The sequence below is a fragment of the Ovis canadensis genome, chromosome 20, assembly GCF_042477335.2.
Source record: "Ovis canadensis isolate MfBH-ARS-UI-01 breed Bighorn chromosome 20, ARS-UI_OviCan_v2, whole genome shotgun sequence".
Taxonomy (NCBI): Eukaryota; Metazoa; Chordata; class Mammalia; order Artiodactyla; family Bovidae; genus Ovis; species Ovis canadensis.
Window position 1 is genome coordinate 35,636,886 of NC_091264.1, and position 18,041 is coordinate 35,654,926.

Below are 18,041 nucleotides of genomic sequence, written 5' to 3' on the forward strand. Positions count from 1 at the left end.
AGGGTTCCAGAATACCTGAACAAAATCAGGGTTCAGCGAGAAAGGAAGAAGGAGGAGGAGTCGGTGTGGGAATGGCTGTTTGTTTGGTAGCCAACAGTGTCTGCCTATACTCCCTTTCCTTTTTTTTTTTCTTTTTTGGTGTAGTTGTGTATATGTGTTCTTTTTTCTTAATCGTTCTTATAGGAGGAAGAAAAGGTAATGGTGGTATAACTAGTTAAAATGTTAATAGTATGCTTATATGCTGTCCTATAACCTTAAAATCCTTAACAGCTTTCATTTCAGGGTGTATTCATTTTCTACGCTTCTGTGAAAAATATCGCCACAAACTTAGCAGATAAAAATAATACACATTTTTTATCTCACGGTTTTTGTGGTTTCTTCAGTCCGGGCATGGCTGTGTCCTCTGCAGGGCTGCAGTCAGTGTATTGCTCATGGCCGGCTTCTCAGCTGGGGAAGGATCTGCTTCCAGGCTTATGAGGCTGCTGGCATTATTCAGCTCCCTGTGGGCAGTTGGACTGAGGGCCTCAGTTGTTTGTGGGCTCTCATCCAGAGACTTCCTCAGTTACTTGCACGTGGCCCTCTCCATAGGCCAGCTCAACAAAACAACTTGCGACTTCAAAGCCAGGAAGTTACAGAGTTTCCTAGCAAGGGGATATTACAGCCTTATGTCATCACATACAATCCGTCATCTTTGTCATATTCTGTTGATTAGAAGTCAGTCATAGATCACATTCACACTGAAGGAGAGAGGATTACACAAGGGCATGAATATCAAGAGATGGGTATCGTGGGGACCTGCTTAGAGTTTGTCACAAAGGATGTATAGCTGATAGGCAGAATAACTGACGAGATAAATTGTACGTTGTGTTGAGGTTTCTCCTTAACACTGGTACTGTGCATTATAGTTAGGCAAAAAAGAAATTTGTGGATGTAGCCAAATATTAAAAACTGAGGTAAGCCTTGATGGTGTCTTTGTTGTATTAATCATTGCTAAATAGGTCCCTTAGTTTTAAGTTTATTAATATGGTTAGTAGTATTTCATGAGTTAAGTTTTTTAGATGTTTGTTTCTTTTGTTTTTAGTTGACTATATTGTGGAGTATGACTACGATGCTATCCATGATGATGAGTTAACGATCCGAGTTGGGGAAGTCATCAGGAACGTGAGGAAGCTGCAGGAGGAAGGATGGCTGGAAGGGGAACTGAACGGGAGGAGAGGAATGTTTCCTGATAATTTTGTTAAGGTAAGTGTTCTCGGTTAATTCCTTGCTGTTGCTCCATAGGATTTAATCTTGAAGAAATGCAGACACATATTTTTAACACAAAAATGTTTTAGATAAATTTTTCATCTGAGGAATTAAAATAACTGGAGACTCAGGTATCATTGTAATGAATGTTATTGTTGCCTGGTGTCCTGGGGAATTACAAAACTCTGTGTGTGTGTGTGCGTGTGCGTGTGCGTGTGCGTGTGTGTGTGTGTGTGTGTGTGTGTTAGCACTGTGTAATTTGCAAAGAGCTTTGCTGTCTACATTTCCATTTAATCCTAAACGTCCTGTGGAGGAAGTAGGGCAGATGATAGCCCCATCTTAAATCGATGACATGTAGGTTGAGAGGTTAAATGGTGTTTACCCAGGGTTGGTTAGCTAATAAAACAGAATCTGAACTGAAATCTGAGATAGTTGCCTCTTTACTCAAGTGTGAGGAAAAACACTTCCTGGGTTTCGCTGCTCTTCTAACCCCTCTGAGAATCTTGTCTTCTTATTTTTAAGTTTTAGCATTGTAGCAGTCATTCCTTTTTAAATAATGTTCTAGTCACTTCTGCCAGAAAACAATCAAGATTTTTAAATATATTACAAACTAAAAAAGTTCTCAGAAGTTTAGAGGAGGAAAAAAGAAGTAAAAGATATCTGTGTATTTACACGCCATTTATAATAGTCTTAACCCAGAGCTTCCTTGGTAGCTCAGACAGTAAAGAATCTGCCTGCAATGCAGGAGATCCCGGTTCAATTCCTGGGCTGGGAAGATCCCCTGGAGAAGGGAATGGCAACCCACGCCATATTCTTGCCTAGAGAATTCCATGGGCAGATCGTAGGATTGCAAAGAGTTGGACACGACTGAGCAACTAACACTGCTATAGTTGTCTTTATTTTCTAGATTAGTTTTCTTACATTCAGCTACATCCCTCTTCTCATGAATTTGTGGCTGTGAGCTCTTCTGGGAAGGCTCGAGTCTATCTCTCATTTGGTTTGTCCAACTTACAGAGTAGTTGTTAGAATGTCTGTGCAGTGTGAATGCTTCGTAAATATTTGCTCAGCTGCGGTTTTACTAAGTATGAACACATACTTTGTTAATTGATTTTAGAGAAGGTGAACTAACTACATTTTACCTCTCAAAAGACCTGAGAAAAGCTGTAGTAGAAATTGAGCTCTTTTGTTTATTTTTTACTTTACAAATTGACTTTCTTCTAATCTAAAATGGAGTGTAAAGTAGATGCTGTCAAAATTGAAGTAGAATAACTGCATTTAAACACAGTCAAATTAAATCTGCCTTTGTTGGTAGAATGATATAAGGAAAATCACATAATGGTTTTGTTTTCTTCCTTTTAAAGTGGCCTGCCTTTAGTCTAGTCTGTCTGTAGTAAGCTGCAACATTGGCCTCTCCTCTCTCTCTCTCTTTTTTTTGGGGTGAGTGGGGAAAGTGGCTTTTCAGGAAAAATATGTTGAAGTAATACAACAGTGGTTAAAAAAAAAAAGGAACTTAGTCTGAAATATTACTATGGTTCTCTTTTGAATTGTGTGCTGATAGGTAGTCCCTGTGCTGACATGTGGTCACAGTAGTGGAGATGACCTGTCATGGGACTCCCATCTTAAAATATATTTTCCTGTCCTGTTACAGTTCTGCTAATTGTAGAACTTGGATTTAATGAACTGCCTGCTCGTAGAGGATGCTGTTTGTGTTTGCTTGGAGATGGAGGGAAGCTTAATCTGGGATTAAAATGAACCACAGGGTGGACTAGAGTTGGGAGACATTAGCATGAACTCATGTTTAATTTAAAATATATACAGATACATACAGAAATAATTCTATATGTGTGTGTTTATACGCCGGTCAGTACACAGGCATATATATATTCCTCATTTCTTCCACTGAGGGCCTGGAAGCAGTGACACACCAGTACCAGTGAGTACGCTCGGTGCTCAGATCTTGGTTTCAGAATATCATTTTCCAGTAAAAGGAGGCTCCTGGGAGGAGTGATCCTATGGCTGATCCTGTGGCTGCAACACGGTGTTCACAGGATGAGCCTGGAGCAGCTAGTAGTGCCAAGAGTAAGAATTTGGAAAAAAACAAAATGATGGGCCATGTCAAGGCAACATAGGTGCCAACTGGAAAGCTGGTTGAACATCAAAATAACCTAGTATTTGAAAAGCAGATAGATAATGCACGAGTCTAAATAAATGAATGCTGATATAAATAGATTGTTATGTAAGTAATGGAATAGAAAGGATAAATCTTACAGAATTATTCCAAATAATATTTGTAAATACTGTCCCCACCCCCAAGTATCCTTCAAGTGTAGGTTGGACTAAAGAATAGATGAAAGAGAAAAATGGCAACTTTACAGTGGAGAAATTCAGCAAATACTGCCTTTACCAAGTGATCAAGGCTAACATCATCAGTAATAAATTATGCTGATACCATGTATCTACTCAGCCTCTGGTATTTATTCTTCTCCCAAACCTATCATTGCAGTCCATTTGTGAGAAAAAAAATCAGACTGACCCAAGTTAAGGAACATTTTACAACTATCTGATCAGTACTTTTCAAAAATTTAAAGGTCATTCAAAAACAAGGAAGGCCTGAGAGACTGGTGTTGAAAAGAGACTGAGGACCATAGTAACACATGCATTGTGGTGTCCCGGATTGGCTGCTGGAGCAGAAACAGGATGTTAGGGGAAACCTGTGAAATCTGTATAAGTCAGTGGTTCTGCTAGTAGTCATGTACTAGTGTTAATTTCTTAGTTTTGACAAGTGTAATAAAGTTAGGCCAGGTATCAATGTGGCATATATATGGGAGATATATGGGAACTGTGGGCAGTACCTTGGCAACTTTACTGTAAGCATAAAATTATTACAAAACAGAATTTTTAAAAATTTTCTTTTAGCCGTATATTTATTTATGATGAATTTATTTTTTATTAAAGGATAATTGCTTTACAGAATTTTGTTGTTTTCTGGCAAACCTCAACATGGATCAGCCATCAGTTCGGTTCAGTTCAGTTCAGTCGCTCAGTCGTGTCTAACTTTTTGCGGCCCCATGAACTGCAGCACGCCAGGCCTCCCTGTCCATCACTAACTCCCAGAGTTCACTCAAACTCACGTCCATCGAGTCAGTGATGCCATCCAGCCATCTCATCCTCTGTCGTCCCCTTCTCCTCCTGCCCCCAATCCCTCCCAGCATCAGAGTCTTTTGCCAGTGAGTCAACTCTTCGCATGAGGTGGCCAAAGGACTGGAGTTTCAGCTTTAGCATCATTCCTTCCAAAGAAATCCCAGGGCTGATCTCCTTCAGAATGGACTGGTTGGATCTCCTTGCAGTCCAAGGGACTCTCAAGAGTCTTCTCCAACACCACAGTTCAAAAGCATCAATTCTTCAGCGCTCAGCCTTCTTCACAGTCCAACTCTCACATCCATACATGACCACAGGAAAAACCATAGCCTTGACTAGATGGACCTTTGTTGGCAAAGTAATGTCTGCTTTTCAGTGTGCTATCTAGGTTGGTCATAACTTCTTCCAAGGAGTAAGTGTCTTTTAAATTCATGGCTGCAGTCACCATCTGCAGTGATTTTGGAGCCCCCAAAAATAAAGACTGACACTGTTTCCACTGTTTCCCCATCTATTTCCCATGAAATGATGGGACCGGATGCCATGATCTTCGTTTTCTGAATGTTGAGCTTTAAGCCAACTTTTTCACTCTCCTCTTTCATTTTCATCAAGAGGCTTTTTAGTTCCTCTTCACTTTCTGCCATAAGGGTGGTGTCATCTGCATATCTGAGGTTACTGATATTTCTCCCGGCAATCTTGATTCCAGCTTGTGCTCCTTCCAGCCCAGCGTTTCTCAAGATATACTCTGCATAGAAGTTAAATAAGCATGATGATAATATACAGCTTTGACATACTCCTTTTCTTATTTGGAACTAGTCTGTTGTTCCATGTCCAGTTCTAACTGTTGCTTCCTGACCTGCATATAGGTTTCTGAAGAGGCAGGTTAGGTGGTCGGGTATTCCCATCTCTTTCAGAATTTTCCACAGTTTATTCCACACAAAGGCTTTGTCATAGTCAATAAAGCAGAAATAGATGTTTTTCTAGAACTCTGTTGCTTTTTCCATGATCCAGTGGATGTTGGCAATTTGATCTCTGGGTCCTCTGCCTGTTCTAAAACCAACTTGAACATCTGGAAGTTCATGGTTCATGTATTGCTGAGGCCTAGCTTGGAGAATTTTGAGCATTACTTTACTAGCGTGTGATGTGAGTTCAATTGTGTGGTAGTTTGAGCATTCTTTGGCATTGCCTTTCTTTGGGATTGGAATGAAAACTGTCCTTTTCCAGTCTTGTGGCCACTGCTTAGTTTTCCAAATTTGCTGGCATATTGAGTGCAGCACTTTCACAGTATCATCTTTCAGGATTTGAAATAGCTCCACTGGAATTCTATCATCTCTGCTAACTTTGTTTGTAGTGATGTTTTCTAAGGCCCACTTGACTTCACATTCCAGGATGTCTGGCTCTAGGTGAGCAATCATACCATCGTGATTTTCTTGGTTGAAGATCTTTTTGTACAGATCTTTTTTCTTCTGTATATTCTTGCCACCTCTTCTTAATATCTTCTGCTTCTGTTAGGTCCAGACCATTTCTGTCCTTTATCGAGCCCATCTTTGCATGAAATGTTCCCTTGGTATCTCTGATTTTCTTGAAGAGATCTCTAGTCTTTCCCATTCTGTTTTTTTCCTCTATTTCTCTGCATTGATCACTGAGGAAGGCTTTCTTATGTCTTCTTGCTATTCTTTGGAACTCTGCATTCGGATGGGAATATCTTTCCTTTTCTCCTTTGCTTTTTGCTTCTGTTCTTTTCACAGCTATTTGCAAGGCCTCCCCAGACAGCCATTTTGCTTTTTTGCATTTCTTTTCCATGGGGATGGTCTTGATCCCTGTCTTCTGTACAATGTCACGAACCTCATTCCATAGTTCATCAGGCACTCTATCTATCAGATCTAGGCCCTTAAATCTATTTCTCACTTCCACTGTATAATCATAAGGGATTTGATTTAGGTCATACCTGAATGGTCTAGCGGTTTTCCCTACTTTCTTCAGTTTAAGTCTGAATTTGGCAATAAGGAGTTCTTGATCTGAGCCACAGTCAGCTCCTGGTCTTGTTTTTGTTGACTGTATAGAGCTTCTCCATCTTTGGCTGCAAAGAATATAATCAATCTGATTTCAGTGTTGACCATCTGGTGATGTCCATGTGTAGAGTCTTCTCTTGTGTTGTTGGAAGAGGGTGTTTGCTATGACCAGTGGATTTTCTTGGCAAAACTCTATTAGTCTTTGCCCTGCTTCATTCTGCATTCCAAGGCCAAATTTCCCTGTTACTCCAGGTGTTTCCTGACTTCCTATTTTTGCATTCCAGTCCCCTATAATGAAAAGGATATCTTTTTTGGGTGTTAGTTTTAAAAGGTCTTGTAGGTTTTCATAAAACTGTTCAACTTCAGTTTCTTCAGTGTTACTGGTTGGGGCATAGACTTGGACTACTGTGATATTGAATGGTTTGCCTTGGAGACGAAGAGAGATCATTCTGTCATTTTTGAGACTGCATCCAGGTACTGCATTTCGGACTCTTTGTTGACCATGATGGCTACTTCATTTCTTCTAAGGGATTTCTGCCTGCAGTAGTAGATATAATGGTCCTCTGAATTAAATTTACCCATTCCAGTCCATTTTAGTTCGCTGATTCACTCTTGCCATCTCTTGTTTGACCACTTCCAATTTGCCTTGATTCATGGACCTGACATTCCAGGTTCCTATGCAATATTGCTCTTTACAGCATTGGACCTTGCTTCTATCACCAGTCCCATCCACAGTTGGGTATTGTTTTTGCTTTGGCTCCATCCCTTCTTTCTTTCTGGAGTTATTTCTCCACTGATCTCCAGTAGCATGTTGGGCACCTACTGACCTGGGGAGTTCCTCTTTTAGTATCATTTTGCCTTTTCCTACTGTTCATGGGGTTCTCAAGGCAAGAATACTGAAGTGGTTTGCCATTCCCTTCTCCAGTGGACCACATTCTGTCAGACCTCTCCACCATGACCCGCCCATCTTGGGTGGTCCCTCGGGCATGGCTTAGTTTCTTTGAGTTAGACAAGGCTGTGGTCTTTTTGTGATTAGATTGACTAGTTTTCTGTGATTATGGTTTCAGTGTGTCTGCCCTCTGATGCCAACTTGTAACACCTACTGTCTTACTTGGGTTTCTCTTACCTTGGATGTGGGGTATCTCTTCATGGCTGCTCCAGCAAAGCGCAGCCGCTGCTCTTTAACTTGGACCAGAGGTATCTCCTCACCGCTGCCCCTCCTGACCTTGAACGTGGAATAGCTGCTCTAGGCCCTCCTGCACCCACGCAGCATATATCACCTCCTGTTTGAACCTCCCTCCCATCTCCCTCCCCATCCCACCCCTCTGGATTAATACAGAGCCTCTGTTTGAGTTTCCTGAGCCATACAGCAAATTCCCATTGACTATCTATTTTACATATGGTAATGTAAGTTTCCATGTTATTCTTTCCATACATCTCACCTTCTCCCCCCACCCCATGTCCATGAGTCTGTTCTCTATGTCTGTTTCTTCATTCAGTTCAGTTCAGTTCAGTTGCTCAGTCATGTCCAACTCTTTGCGACCCCATGAACCACACCACGCCAGGCCTCCCTGTCCATCACCAACTCCTAGAGTCCACCCAAACCCATGTCCATTGATGCCATCCAACCATCTCATCCTCTGTCATCCCCTTCTCTTCCTGCCCTCAGTTTTTCCCAGCATCAGGGTCTTTTCAAATGAGTCAACTCTTCGCATCAGGTGGCCAAAATATTGGAGTTTCAGCTTCAACATCAGTCCTTCCAGTGAACACCCAGGACTGATCTCCTTTAGAAGAACTGGTTGGATCTCCTTGCAGTCCAAGGGACTCTCAAGAGTCTTCTCCAACACCACAGTTCAAAAGCATCAATTCTTTGGCGCTCAGCTTTTAGTCCAACTCTCACATCCATACATGACCACTGGAAAAACCATAGCCTTGACTAGACGGACCTTTGTTTGCAAAGTAATGTCTTTGCTTTTTAATATGCTATTTAGGTTGGTCATAACTTTTCTTCCAAGGAGTAAGCATCTTTTAATTTCATGGCTGCAGTCACCATCTGTAGTGATTTTGGAGCTCAGGAAAATAAAAGTCAGCCATTGTTTCCACTGTTTCCCCATCTATTTGCCATGAGGTGATGGGACTGGATGCCATGATCTTAGTTTTGTGAATGTTGAGCTTTAAGCCAACTTTTTCACTCTCCTCTTTCTCTTTCATCAAGAGGCTCTTTAGGTCTTCTTCACTTAACTGCCCTGTAAATAAATTCTTCAGTACCATTTTTCTAGATTCCATATATATACATTAGAATACAATATTTATCTTTCTCTTTCTGACTCACTTCACTCTGTATAATAGATTCTAGGTTCATCCACCTCATTAGAACTGACTCAAATGTGCTCCTTTGATGGCTGAGTAATATTCCAGTGTGTATATGTACCGTAACTTCTCTATCCATTCGTCTGTTGATGGGCATCTAGGCTGCTTAGAGTTATTGTGTTAGAGTTATTGTGTTAGAGTTATTGTAAGTAGTGCTTCATTCAGTAGTGGGGTACCTGTGTCTTTTTCAGTTTTGGTTTCCTCAGGGCATATGCCTAGGAGTGGGATTGCTGGGTCATATGATGAATTTATTCCTAATTTTTTAAGGAATCTCTATACTGTCCTCCATAGTGGCAGTATCAGTTTACATTTCCGGTAACAGTGTAAGAGCATTCCTTTTTCTCCACACCCTCTCCAGCGTTTATTGTTTGTAGACTTTTTGATGATGGCCATTCTGACTGGTGTGAGGTGATATATCTCATAGTAGTTTTGATTTGTGTTTCTCTAATAATGAGCAGTGTAGAGCATCTTTTCCTGTGTGTGTTAGCCGTCTGTATGCCTTCTTTGGAGAAATGTCTGTTTAGGTCTTTTCCCCATGTTTTGGGTGTGTTGTTTGTTTCTCTGGTATTGAGTTGTATGATTTGCTTGTATATTTTGGAAGCCAGTCCTTTGTCAGTTGTTTCATTTGCTATTATATTCTCCCATTCTGAGGGCTGTCTTTTTACCTTGCTTATAGTTTCCTTTGCTGTGCAAAAGCTTTTAAGTTTAATCAGGTCCCACTTGTTTACTTTTGTTTTTATTTCTATTACTCTAGGAGGTGGGTCATAGAGGATCTTGCTTTAATTTATGTCATCGACCGTTCTGCCTATGTTTTCCTCTGAGTTTTATAGTTTCTGGTCTTACGTTTAGGTCTTTAATCCATTTTGAGTTTATCTTTGTGTATGGTGTTAGGAAGTGTTCTAATTTCATTTGTTACATGTACTTGTCCAGTTTTCCCAACCCCATTTATTGAAGAGGCTGAAAGCAGAATTTTTATCAAAAAGTTAACCACAGGTAATGAACAACAGTGTAGAGTCCACAGTTTAGTAAGGTAGTTGGCTTTATCATTTCAGATGCGCATTAGAAGTTTCAGGGAAAAATTGTAATTTTTTTGTCTACTGGAAAATAAGCTTTCAGTGGGACAGTAGTATGGTGCTTTGTAAACACAGAACTGTGGTGTCGACGGTACAGTGAGGCTTCCTGCAGAAAACTCATGCTGCTGTTACTGTTTTGAATAACTGTACTGAAAAGCAGCATTTAAATAGGGCTGGAAGATGGATAGAAAGGTCACATCATGTTTGTAGCCTGTTACGAAACATGATAGATACTGTAAATTTTTTGTGTGTGGCTAACATGTCTGTTTTCAGTGTCTCTTTGCAATGTTAGTTCATCTGTATATATGATTTAGAAAATATTTTACAAAAACTGTAGGACAAGAATCTGTGAACTTAATGTAAGAGTGTTGTCACTGTTATTTTCTGCTTCAGAGCGTTAACTTTATAATAAAGAGAACATGACATATAACACTGAGTTTTTTTCTTATTACCCTCTTCTCATTTCTTTTTCTCCCAGTTGCCTGTGTTCTGAAGCTGTGTGTATCCTTCTAACACAGTTCTATATGTATTTACCTGTGCATAAATACGGAGAAGGCAATGGCACCTTACTCCAGCACTCTTGCCTGGAAAATCCCATGGACGGAGGAGCCTGGTAGAAACTGCAGTCCATGGGGTCGCTGAGAGTTGGACATGACTCAGTGACTTCACTTTCACTTTTCACTTTCATGCATTGGAGAAGGAAATGGCAACCCACTCCAGTGTTCTTGCCTGGAGAATCCCAGGGACGCGGAGCCTGGTGGGCTGCTGTCTATGGGGTTGCACAGAGTCAGACACGACTGAAGCGACTTAGCAGCAGCAGCAGCAGCAGCAGCAGCAGCAGCAGCACATATGCCAGAAGTTCCTTTGTTGTTCAGTTGCTAAATTGTGTCGAGTTCTTTGCCACCTCATGGATTACAGCACACTGTTACCGTCTACTAGAGTTTGCTCAGATGCATGTCCATTGAATTGGTGATGCTGTCTAACCACCTCATTCTCTGTCACCTCCTTTTGCCTTCAGTCTTTCCCAGTATCAGGGTCTTTTCCAATGAGTTGGCTCTTCACATCATGTGGTCAAAATAGTGAAACCTCAGTTTTAGCATCGGTCCTTCCAGTGATTATTCAGGGTTCGTTTCCTTTAGGATTCAATTTGTAATAGCCATATAGTGTTCCATTTTATGTCTTTAGCATATTTTATGAATATTTAGCTATATTCTAATTTAGCTATTAAAAACAGTGCTGCAATGAACATCCCTTTGTAGATTATGTGCATAGCTAAGAATTTGCTGCATCAACTGTCAGGTTTCTCACTAAATAAATATGCTAATTTAAACTCCTACCAGTGGTGTAATGAGTGTTTTTCTTTAATGTTCTCATTAACATTTGATGCTGTCAAATTTTCTTCTTTATTCTGTATTCTATGTCTATGTAATGTTCCGAATTTAAACTGTGGTTAGTGAGAGAAGTAGGGAAAAGTGTATGTATTCCATCTTTCCACAAGATAATCTAGATGGTGATGCATTTTAATAGAGATTATAATGCATGTTTTTAGCAGTCTAAAAACTCGCACGATATAGGTATTTCTCCTTTTAGAAGTGGTGTTGGAATAGCTGTTTTTCCCTTAAGCTGTGGTTATAAAGCTAGTGTTCAGAAAAATGTAATATTAGTTACCTTTAACATAAGAGTAGATTAGTGTTCAGTAAAAAGGTAATAAGCATATTTGATACCCTTTAAGTTATACCTTTCTTCTGAAGGTTAGGGCTTCCTAGTGCTCAGCTGGTAAAGAATCCACCTGCAATGCAGGAGACCTGAGTTTTATCCCTGGGTTGGGAAGATCCCCTGGAGAAGGGAACAGTGGCTACCCTCTCCAGGATTCTGGCCTGGAGAATTCCATGGACTGTATAGTTCGTGGGGTCACAAAGAGTTGGACATGACTGAGCAATTTTCACTTTTTCTGAAGGTTAAGATAACCATGAGAGTAGCTAATAGTGCAGCTGACTAGTTGTATGCATTTACTAAGCGTTAGTGGACTCTGTTCACTGAGGAGTGTCGGGTATGGTAGAGGCCATGGTCTGATTCACTGAGAGTGAGTCAGAGGAGGTTGGGCAGGAGAGTGGGAGGAGCATTACTATTCAAGGTACACTTGAAAGTTTGACCAGTGTTGAAACACGGGGCAGTACGGAGGAACCAGAGAAATATCAATGTAATAAGATATAAAGGAGGTGAAAAGAAATTATTTTTATTAGTTGGACTTGAGTATTAGCCCGAGAGTATTTGTGGTAGGAGATGCTAATGTTCGAGCTTTGAAGCAGCTTTCCTGTGAGCACTATACTTATACCGTGGTGGTGCTACAGGTTATTCTAAGATCTGTTAGTAATACGGTTTTTACCTTAGTGCTTTAAAAAATAAATGAGTATGTCCACAGAAGATGTTTCAGAGCTGGTAAGTGAATTGCTGTTCTTTATATTTTTTATATAAAGTGGGATTTTTGTCCCTTTTGAAGAGTTCTCAGAGCTTGATAATAATGTTTTAGACTTTCTGGTATAATAAGGAACAAGGAAACAGAAGTTATTCACACTTTAGCCGGTAAGTAAGTAAAAATCATTCAGCTGTTTACTCTTGTTTAGACCTAAATTTCTGAACAAATTTTTTTTTCTGGTTTAGAAAAAAATATTCAAATCACTGCACCTGCTTTTTTCTTAAATATTATGTAGTGTGACAACTTATCTTGCCTTCAAAAATGTTTGTTTTCATTTTATTTCTAGATTTCATAAGTTAAATGGCTAAGTGGACATTAAATCTTTATTCACATCTTTTTAAAACTGCTTTTAAAAAAAGTGAAGTAGCAATATGGGAAATAAGATGATGATGAGATGGATACTTTGAAAGAGTTTCAGTGATTTTTTTGTTTGTTTTTTAAATATCACATTTTGATTTAGTTTTAAAATCTTATTCCAGTATTTCCATAGGAAGAATTATTATTTGAATGAAATAAATGACGGTTTGATTTTATGTGACCTTTAACAGTGGATGTGTATCAAATAAACATGTAATCTTGCTTATTTTTCTTTTCTTTAGTAATATCACTTCATATCTTCTGACTTATACTTCTATAAAGTTGAAGGTACTAGTTTTAGGTAACACTTTTGGAAATGCTGAATGTTAAAAGTAATTAAGTGTAGTCCCCTCCTTATCCTTGGTTTTGCTTTCTGAAGCCTTAGTTACCCACAGTCAAGTGTGGTCTGAAAATACTTAAGCAGAAAATTCCAGAAATAAGTCATGTTTTAAACTGTGCACCCTTCTGCCTGGGATGTGAATCGTCCCTTTGTCCAGCGTCTCCTACTCATTAGTTGCTTAGGTGTAGCCCTCTTGATTATCAGATCAGTTGTCTCAGTATCCCAGTGTTTGTGGGCGAGTAACCCTTATTTTATTTAATAATGGCCCCAAAGTGCAAGAGTAGTGATGCTGACCACTCGGATATGCCAGTAGAAAGCATATGAGTGAAAAGGTGTGAACGCTTAATAAACAAGAAAAAGTTGTCGGCTGAGGTTGCTAAGATCTACGGTAGGAATGAATCTTCTGTCTGTGAAATTGTGAAGAAGAGAGAAGGAATTCTTGCTAGTTTTGCTGTCTTACCTGAGACTGGAAAAGTCACTGCCACAGTGTGTGATAAGCGCATAGTTAAGATGCAGAAGGTATTATATCTGTAAGTTATTTTGAAAGATGGAAACCACATTCGTGTAACTTTTTATTAGAGTATATTGTTATAATTGTTTTATTATCAGTTGTTAATCTCTTACTGTGTTGAATTTATAAATTAAACTTTATCTTAGGTATGTGTACATAGGAGAAAACAAATATAGTATGTGTAAGACTCAGTTTGCTGCATTTTCAAGCATCCACTGGGGGTCTTGGGACCCTATGAATGAGGAGGGACTACTGTATTCCTCAGATTTTAATTAGCATAAGCAGAACTGTAACTCTGTTTAGAGATTTGTTGGTTAAGTTATCTGCCTCTTTCATCTGAGAAGTAAAAGAATGCTCCTGCCATCTGATCTGGTTTTTATTATTCTTTGTGACCTTTGCTTCTATATTCTAGAGGTAATTGCTTCCTATTTTCAGATCATGGTCGTTCACTGACCATGATTAGATAATCAAATTATAAAATAGGTATATTTCAACATGATGGAGTGGTTCATGAATTTTATTGATGAACCTTCTATCTTTTTTTAATTAATGTGATTGGAATTAAGTATTCTTCTTTTCCTCAGATCAAGAGTAACTATCCTTTCCACCTTTTTAAAGCTGCTTCTTACTTGCTTATATTTTTTATCTTTTCCTTTAATTTATTACTTCCTGCTCCTTACCCTACTTTCTTATCCTTATGAAAACAAGCAAATCAATGTGTACTACATTCTTATCTATATGGCAATCATCCACGCTGTATTTTTTCCTTGACTGGTTCTGTATTGACATTACCTGTTGTGTAGAAGACTTCCCTTATTTGTACAGTGAGGTTTAGTTTTCTGACTTTGCTTTGTCAGTACATGATCCTGTTTTAAGTGAGGGCTCATTCTTACTGCATCTCTGGAGTCATTTTCAAAGTCAGTAAAGGAAGCCAAATTTGTAGGAAAGAGATGTTACAGTGTTAATATGTCAATATTTTATTTACTGGCTGATTCTCAGTCTCAGTTCAGTAGCTCAGCTCCAACTCTTTGCGACCCCCATGGACTGCAGCACACCAGGCCTCCCTGTCCATCACCAACTCCCGGAGTTTACTCAAACTCACGTTCATTGAATCAGTGATGCCATCCAACCATCTCATCCTCTGTCATCCCCTTCTCCTACCACCTTCAGTCTTTCCCAGCATCAGGGTCTTTTCAAATGAGCCAGTTCTTCACATCAGGTGGCCAAAGTATGGGAGTTTCAGCTTCAGCATCAGTCCTTCCAGTGAATATTCAGGACTGATTTCCTTTAGGATTGACTGGTTGGAGCTCCTTGCAGTCCAAGGGACTCTCCAGAGTCTTCTCCAACACCTCAGTTCAAAAACATCAATTCTTCAGCGCTCAGTTTTCTATATAGCTCAACTCTCACATCCATACATGACTACTGGAAAAACCATAGCTTTGACTAGATGGACCTTTGTTGGCAAAGTAATGTCTCTGCTTTTTAATATACTGTCTAGGTTTGTCATAGCTTTTCTTTCAAGGAGCAAGTGTCTTATAATTTCGTGGCTGCAGTCACCATCTGCAGTGATTTTGGAGCCCCCAAAAATAAAGTCTGACACTCTTTCCACTGTTTCCCCATCTATTTGCCATGAAGTGATGGGACCAGAGGCCATGATCTTAGTTTTCTGAATGTTGAGTTTTAAGTTAGCTTTTTCACTCATCTTTCATGCTTATCAGGAGGCTCTTTAGCTTCTCTTCACTTTCTGCCGTAAGGATGGTGTCATCTGCATATCTGAGGTTATTGATATTTCTCCTGGCAATCTTGATTCCAGCTTGTGCTTCATCCAGTCCAGCATTTCTCTGATGTACTCTGCATATAAGTTAAATAAGCAGGGTGTCAATATACAGCCTTGATATACTCCTTTCCTGATTTGGAACCAGTATGTTGTTCCATGTCCAATTCTAACTTGCTTCTTGACCTGCATACAGATTTCTCAGAAGGCAGGTCAGGTGGTCTGGTATTCCCATCTCTTTCAGAATTTTCCACAGTTTATTGTGATCCACACAGTCAAAGGCTTTGGCATAGTCAATGAAGCAGAAGTAGATGTTTTTCTGGAACTCTTGCTTTTTCCATGATCTAGTGGATGTTGGCAATTTGATCTCTGGTTCCTCTGTCTTTTCTAAATCCAGCTTGAACATCTGGAAGTTCACAGTTCATGTACTGTTGAAGCCTGGCTTGGAGAATTTTGAACATTACTTTGCTAGTGTCTGAGATGAGTGCAGTTGTACAGTAGTTTGGGCATTCATTGGTAGTTTGGGCATTCATTGGCATTGCCTTTCTTTGGGATTGAACTGAAAACTGACCTTTTCCAGTCTTGTGGCCATTGCTGAGTTTTCCAAATTTGCTGGCACGTTGAGTGCAGCACTTTTGTAGCATCAAAATACAGGGCAGAAGGAAGAAACAGTAGAAGCCTTACTAACAACCCTTCATAGGTGCTCAATAAAAACGATATTTAAGATGATAGCCGAAGAATAATTTGGAGGCACTGTGTGTCTAGGAATGGGGGACTAGAGTAGAGAGAGAGAGGGAGAGAGAAGGGGGAGGTAAAGGGGGAGAGAGATTGGAGAGTGAGAGAGAGAGCGAGCGAGAGAGAGAAAGAGATTGTATATCTGGTGGTAGTAAACTGTAGCAGGAAGAGGTTCCAGAGATGGAGTGGGGTGGAGCCTAAAGTGGACTTTACCTTATCTGTAATTTTGCTTAGACCCTAAACTCACCTGATACTTTTGATAATGGCTTAGTTGGCACTGTGTATGTGTAAGGCTGTAATCCTGAGTTTTCCTTAGGCACTGTAGATTGTATATATATATATATTTTGTTTTCCTCCTCTTTTTGTGTCTTTTGTTCTCAGAAGATGTATTATATCTAATATTCATGGGTTTGATTTCTCAGTGAATATTGAAGGTCCTCAGAATGTTTCTAGATCTTGAGCAATATGTTGTAAATTTATATTTTTAGAAGTGGTAGACATTGTTATTGTCTTGTATATCATACCTGTTTATAAGGTTAATTTTTATTAAAAGGTAACACAAATATCTATTTAGCCTTTGAACAGGATAGAATGAAAATTTATACCCAGGATATAAAATTTATACCCAGGATATATTCTCCTGAATCTGTCTCCTGTCTCACATTGGGTCAACCTGGAATTATTTTCTTAGAGGAATAAGATTTGATTATCAAGCCAAGTTCTTGGTCTCTTGTACCAGAGAGGAAACAATAGTTTTCAGACATACGATGTTTGTCTTTTTAAAATGTAGGTAACTCATGAGACGTTCAGGAGAATCCAAAATTAATACTCTTTGGCATGTTGAGGTTGCAGCTACTAGTTTTTGCATAGATTTCATATTTTTATTAGTTTGAAAATACTTAATGTGGTCTGAAAACTGAAGTTTTCATATGGTGTGTCATTTATTATTAGTAGCAATTGAAGTAGTTTTCCGTACATACATTACCAGTAAAAATGAAGCAGTCACTACAGTGTGAAATATTTTGTGTGTCTTCTATGATTTATACTTTAATAGTTTTCATGGTTTCTCATCATTTTAACAGTTATTCCAAAATGAAAAAATTTTCTGTTTGCAAAATGATATGGCATGTTAAAGTAACACAAAAAAGCAAGCATCAAACATAATAATCTGAAATCCTACCAGCTAGAGTAACAAGTTAACATTGCAGTAGACATAAACACCTGGAGATATAGATTCTTTGTTAACTTTATATGTGAAAAATACCTTCTGGTTAGGGATTTACTGTTTTCTTGTGGTTACTTTTTATGAACAGGAACTGTTAATTTTAATATTAAATGTGTGAGGCAGGAATCCAGTTTCATTCCCTACTGCCTAAATGTGAAACACTGCATGCACCATATATTTTGAGATTAATATTTTCCCCTCCCTTTTTACCTGTTATAAATCATTTTTCTGTTTATGGATTTTTGTGCCAATACACACTGATTCGTAGTATCGTATGGTTTTTCTTTATTTCTTAGTTTAAAAAAAAATCCCCTCACTTTCTTTTCATTGAAGTCTTTTGGCTGTTCTTGGTCATTGGTTCTTCTCTACAAATTTAGAACTAGTTTAATTGCTCTCCCAAATCTGTGACATATCTATTCAATTGCGATACATCAGTTTTAGGGGAAAAATGCTATCTTTATGATAATGAGTTTTCAACATCTGAACATGGCATGACTTTTCTTTCCTGTGTCTTCTTTTATGTCTTCCAGTAAAACTTCATACTTCTTTTCGTGAAGATTTACCTATCTTCTCTTAGACCTGTAACTTAGAACAGGGTTTATCAGACAACAGCCCATGGGCCAAATCTAAATACCACCTGTTTATTTATAGTGTCACTGAACTGAGAATGCCAGCTAAGAGTTATATAAATAGTTGGAAAAAGTGAAATGAGGAGCAGTATTTCATGACATGTGAAAATTATATGAAATTGAAATTTTAGTGTCCATAAATAAAATTTTGTTGGAGCT

General features: G+C 39.0%; 1 protein-coding gene across 2 annotated transcripts in view; it reads left to right on the plus strand.

Moving 5' to 3' along the window:
- CD2AP (CD2 associated protein) overlaps nucleotides 1-18,041 on the plus strand; it is an 88,044-nt gene that overhangs the window by 27,713 nt on the left and 42,290 nt on the right. For both annotated transcript variants that reach the window (XM_069563352.1, XM_069563354.1), the window contains exon 2: nucleotides 1,082-1,242. In XM_069563352.1, coding sequence (XP_069419453.1) covers nucleotides 1,082-1,242 — 161 coding nt within the window. The remainder of the gene's footprint in view (nucleotides 1-1,081; nucleotides 1,243-18,041) is intronic.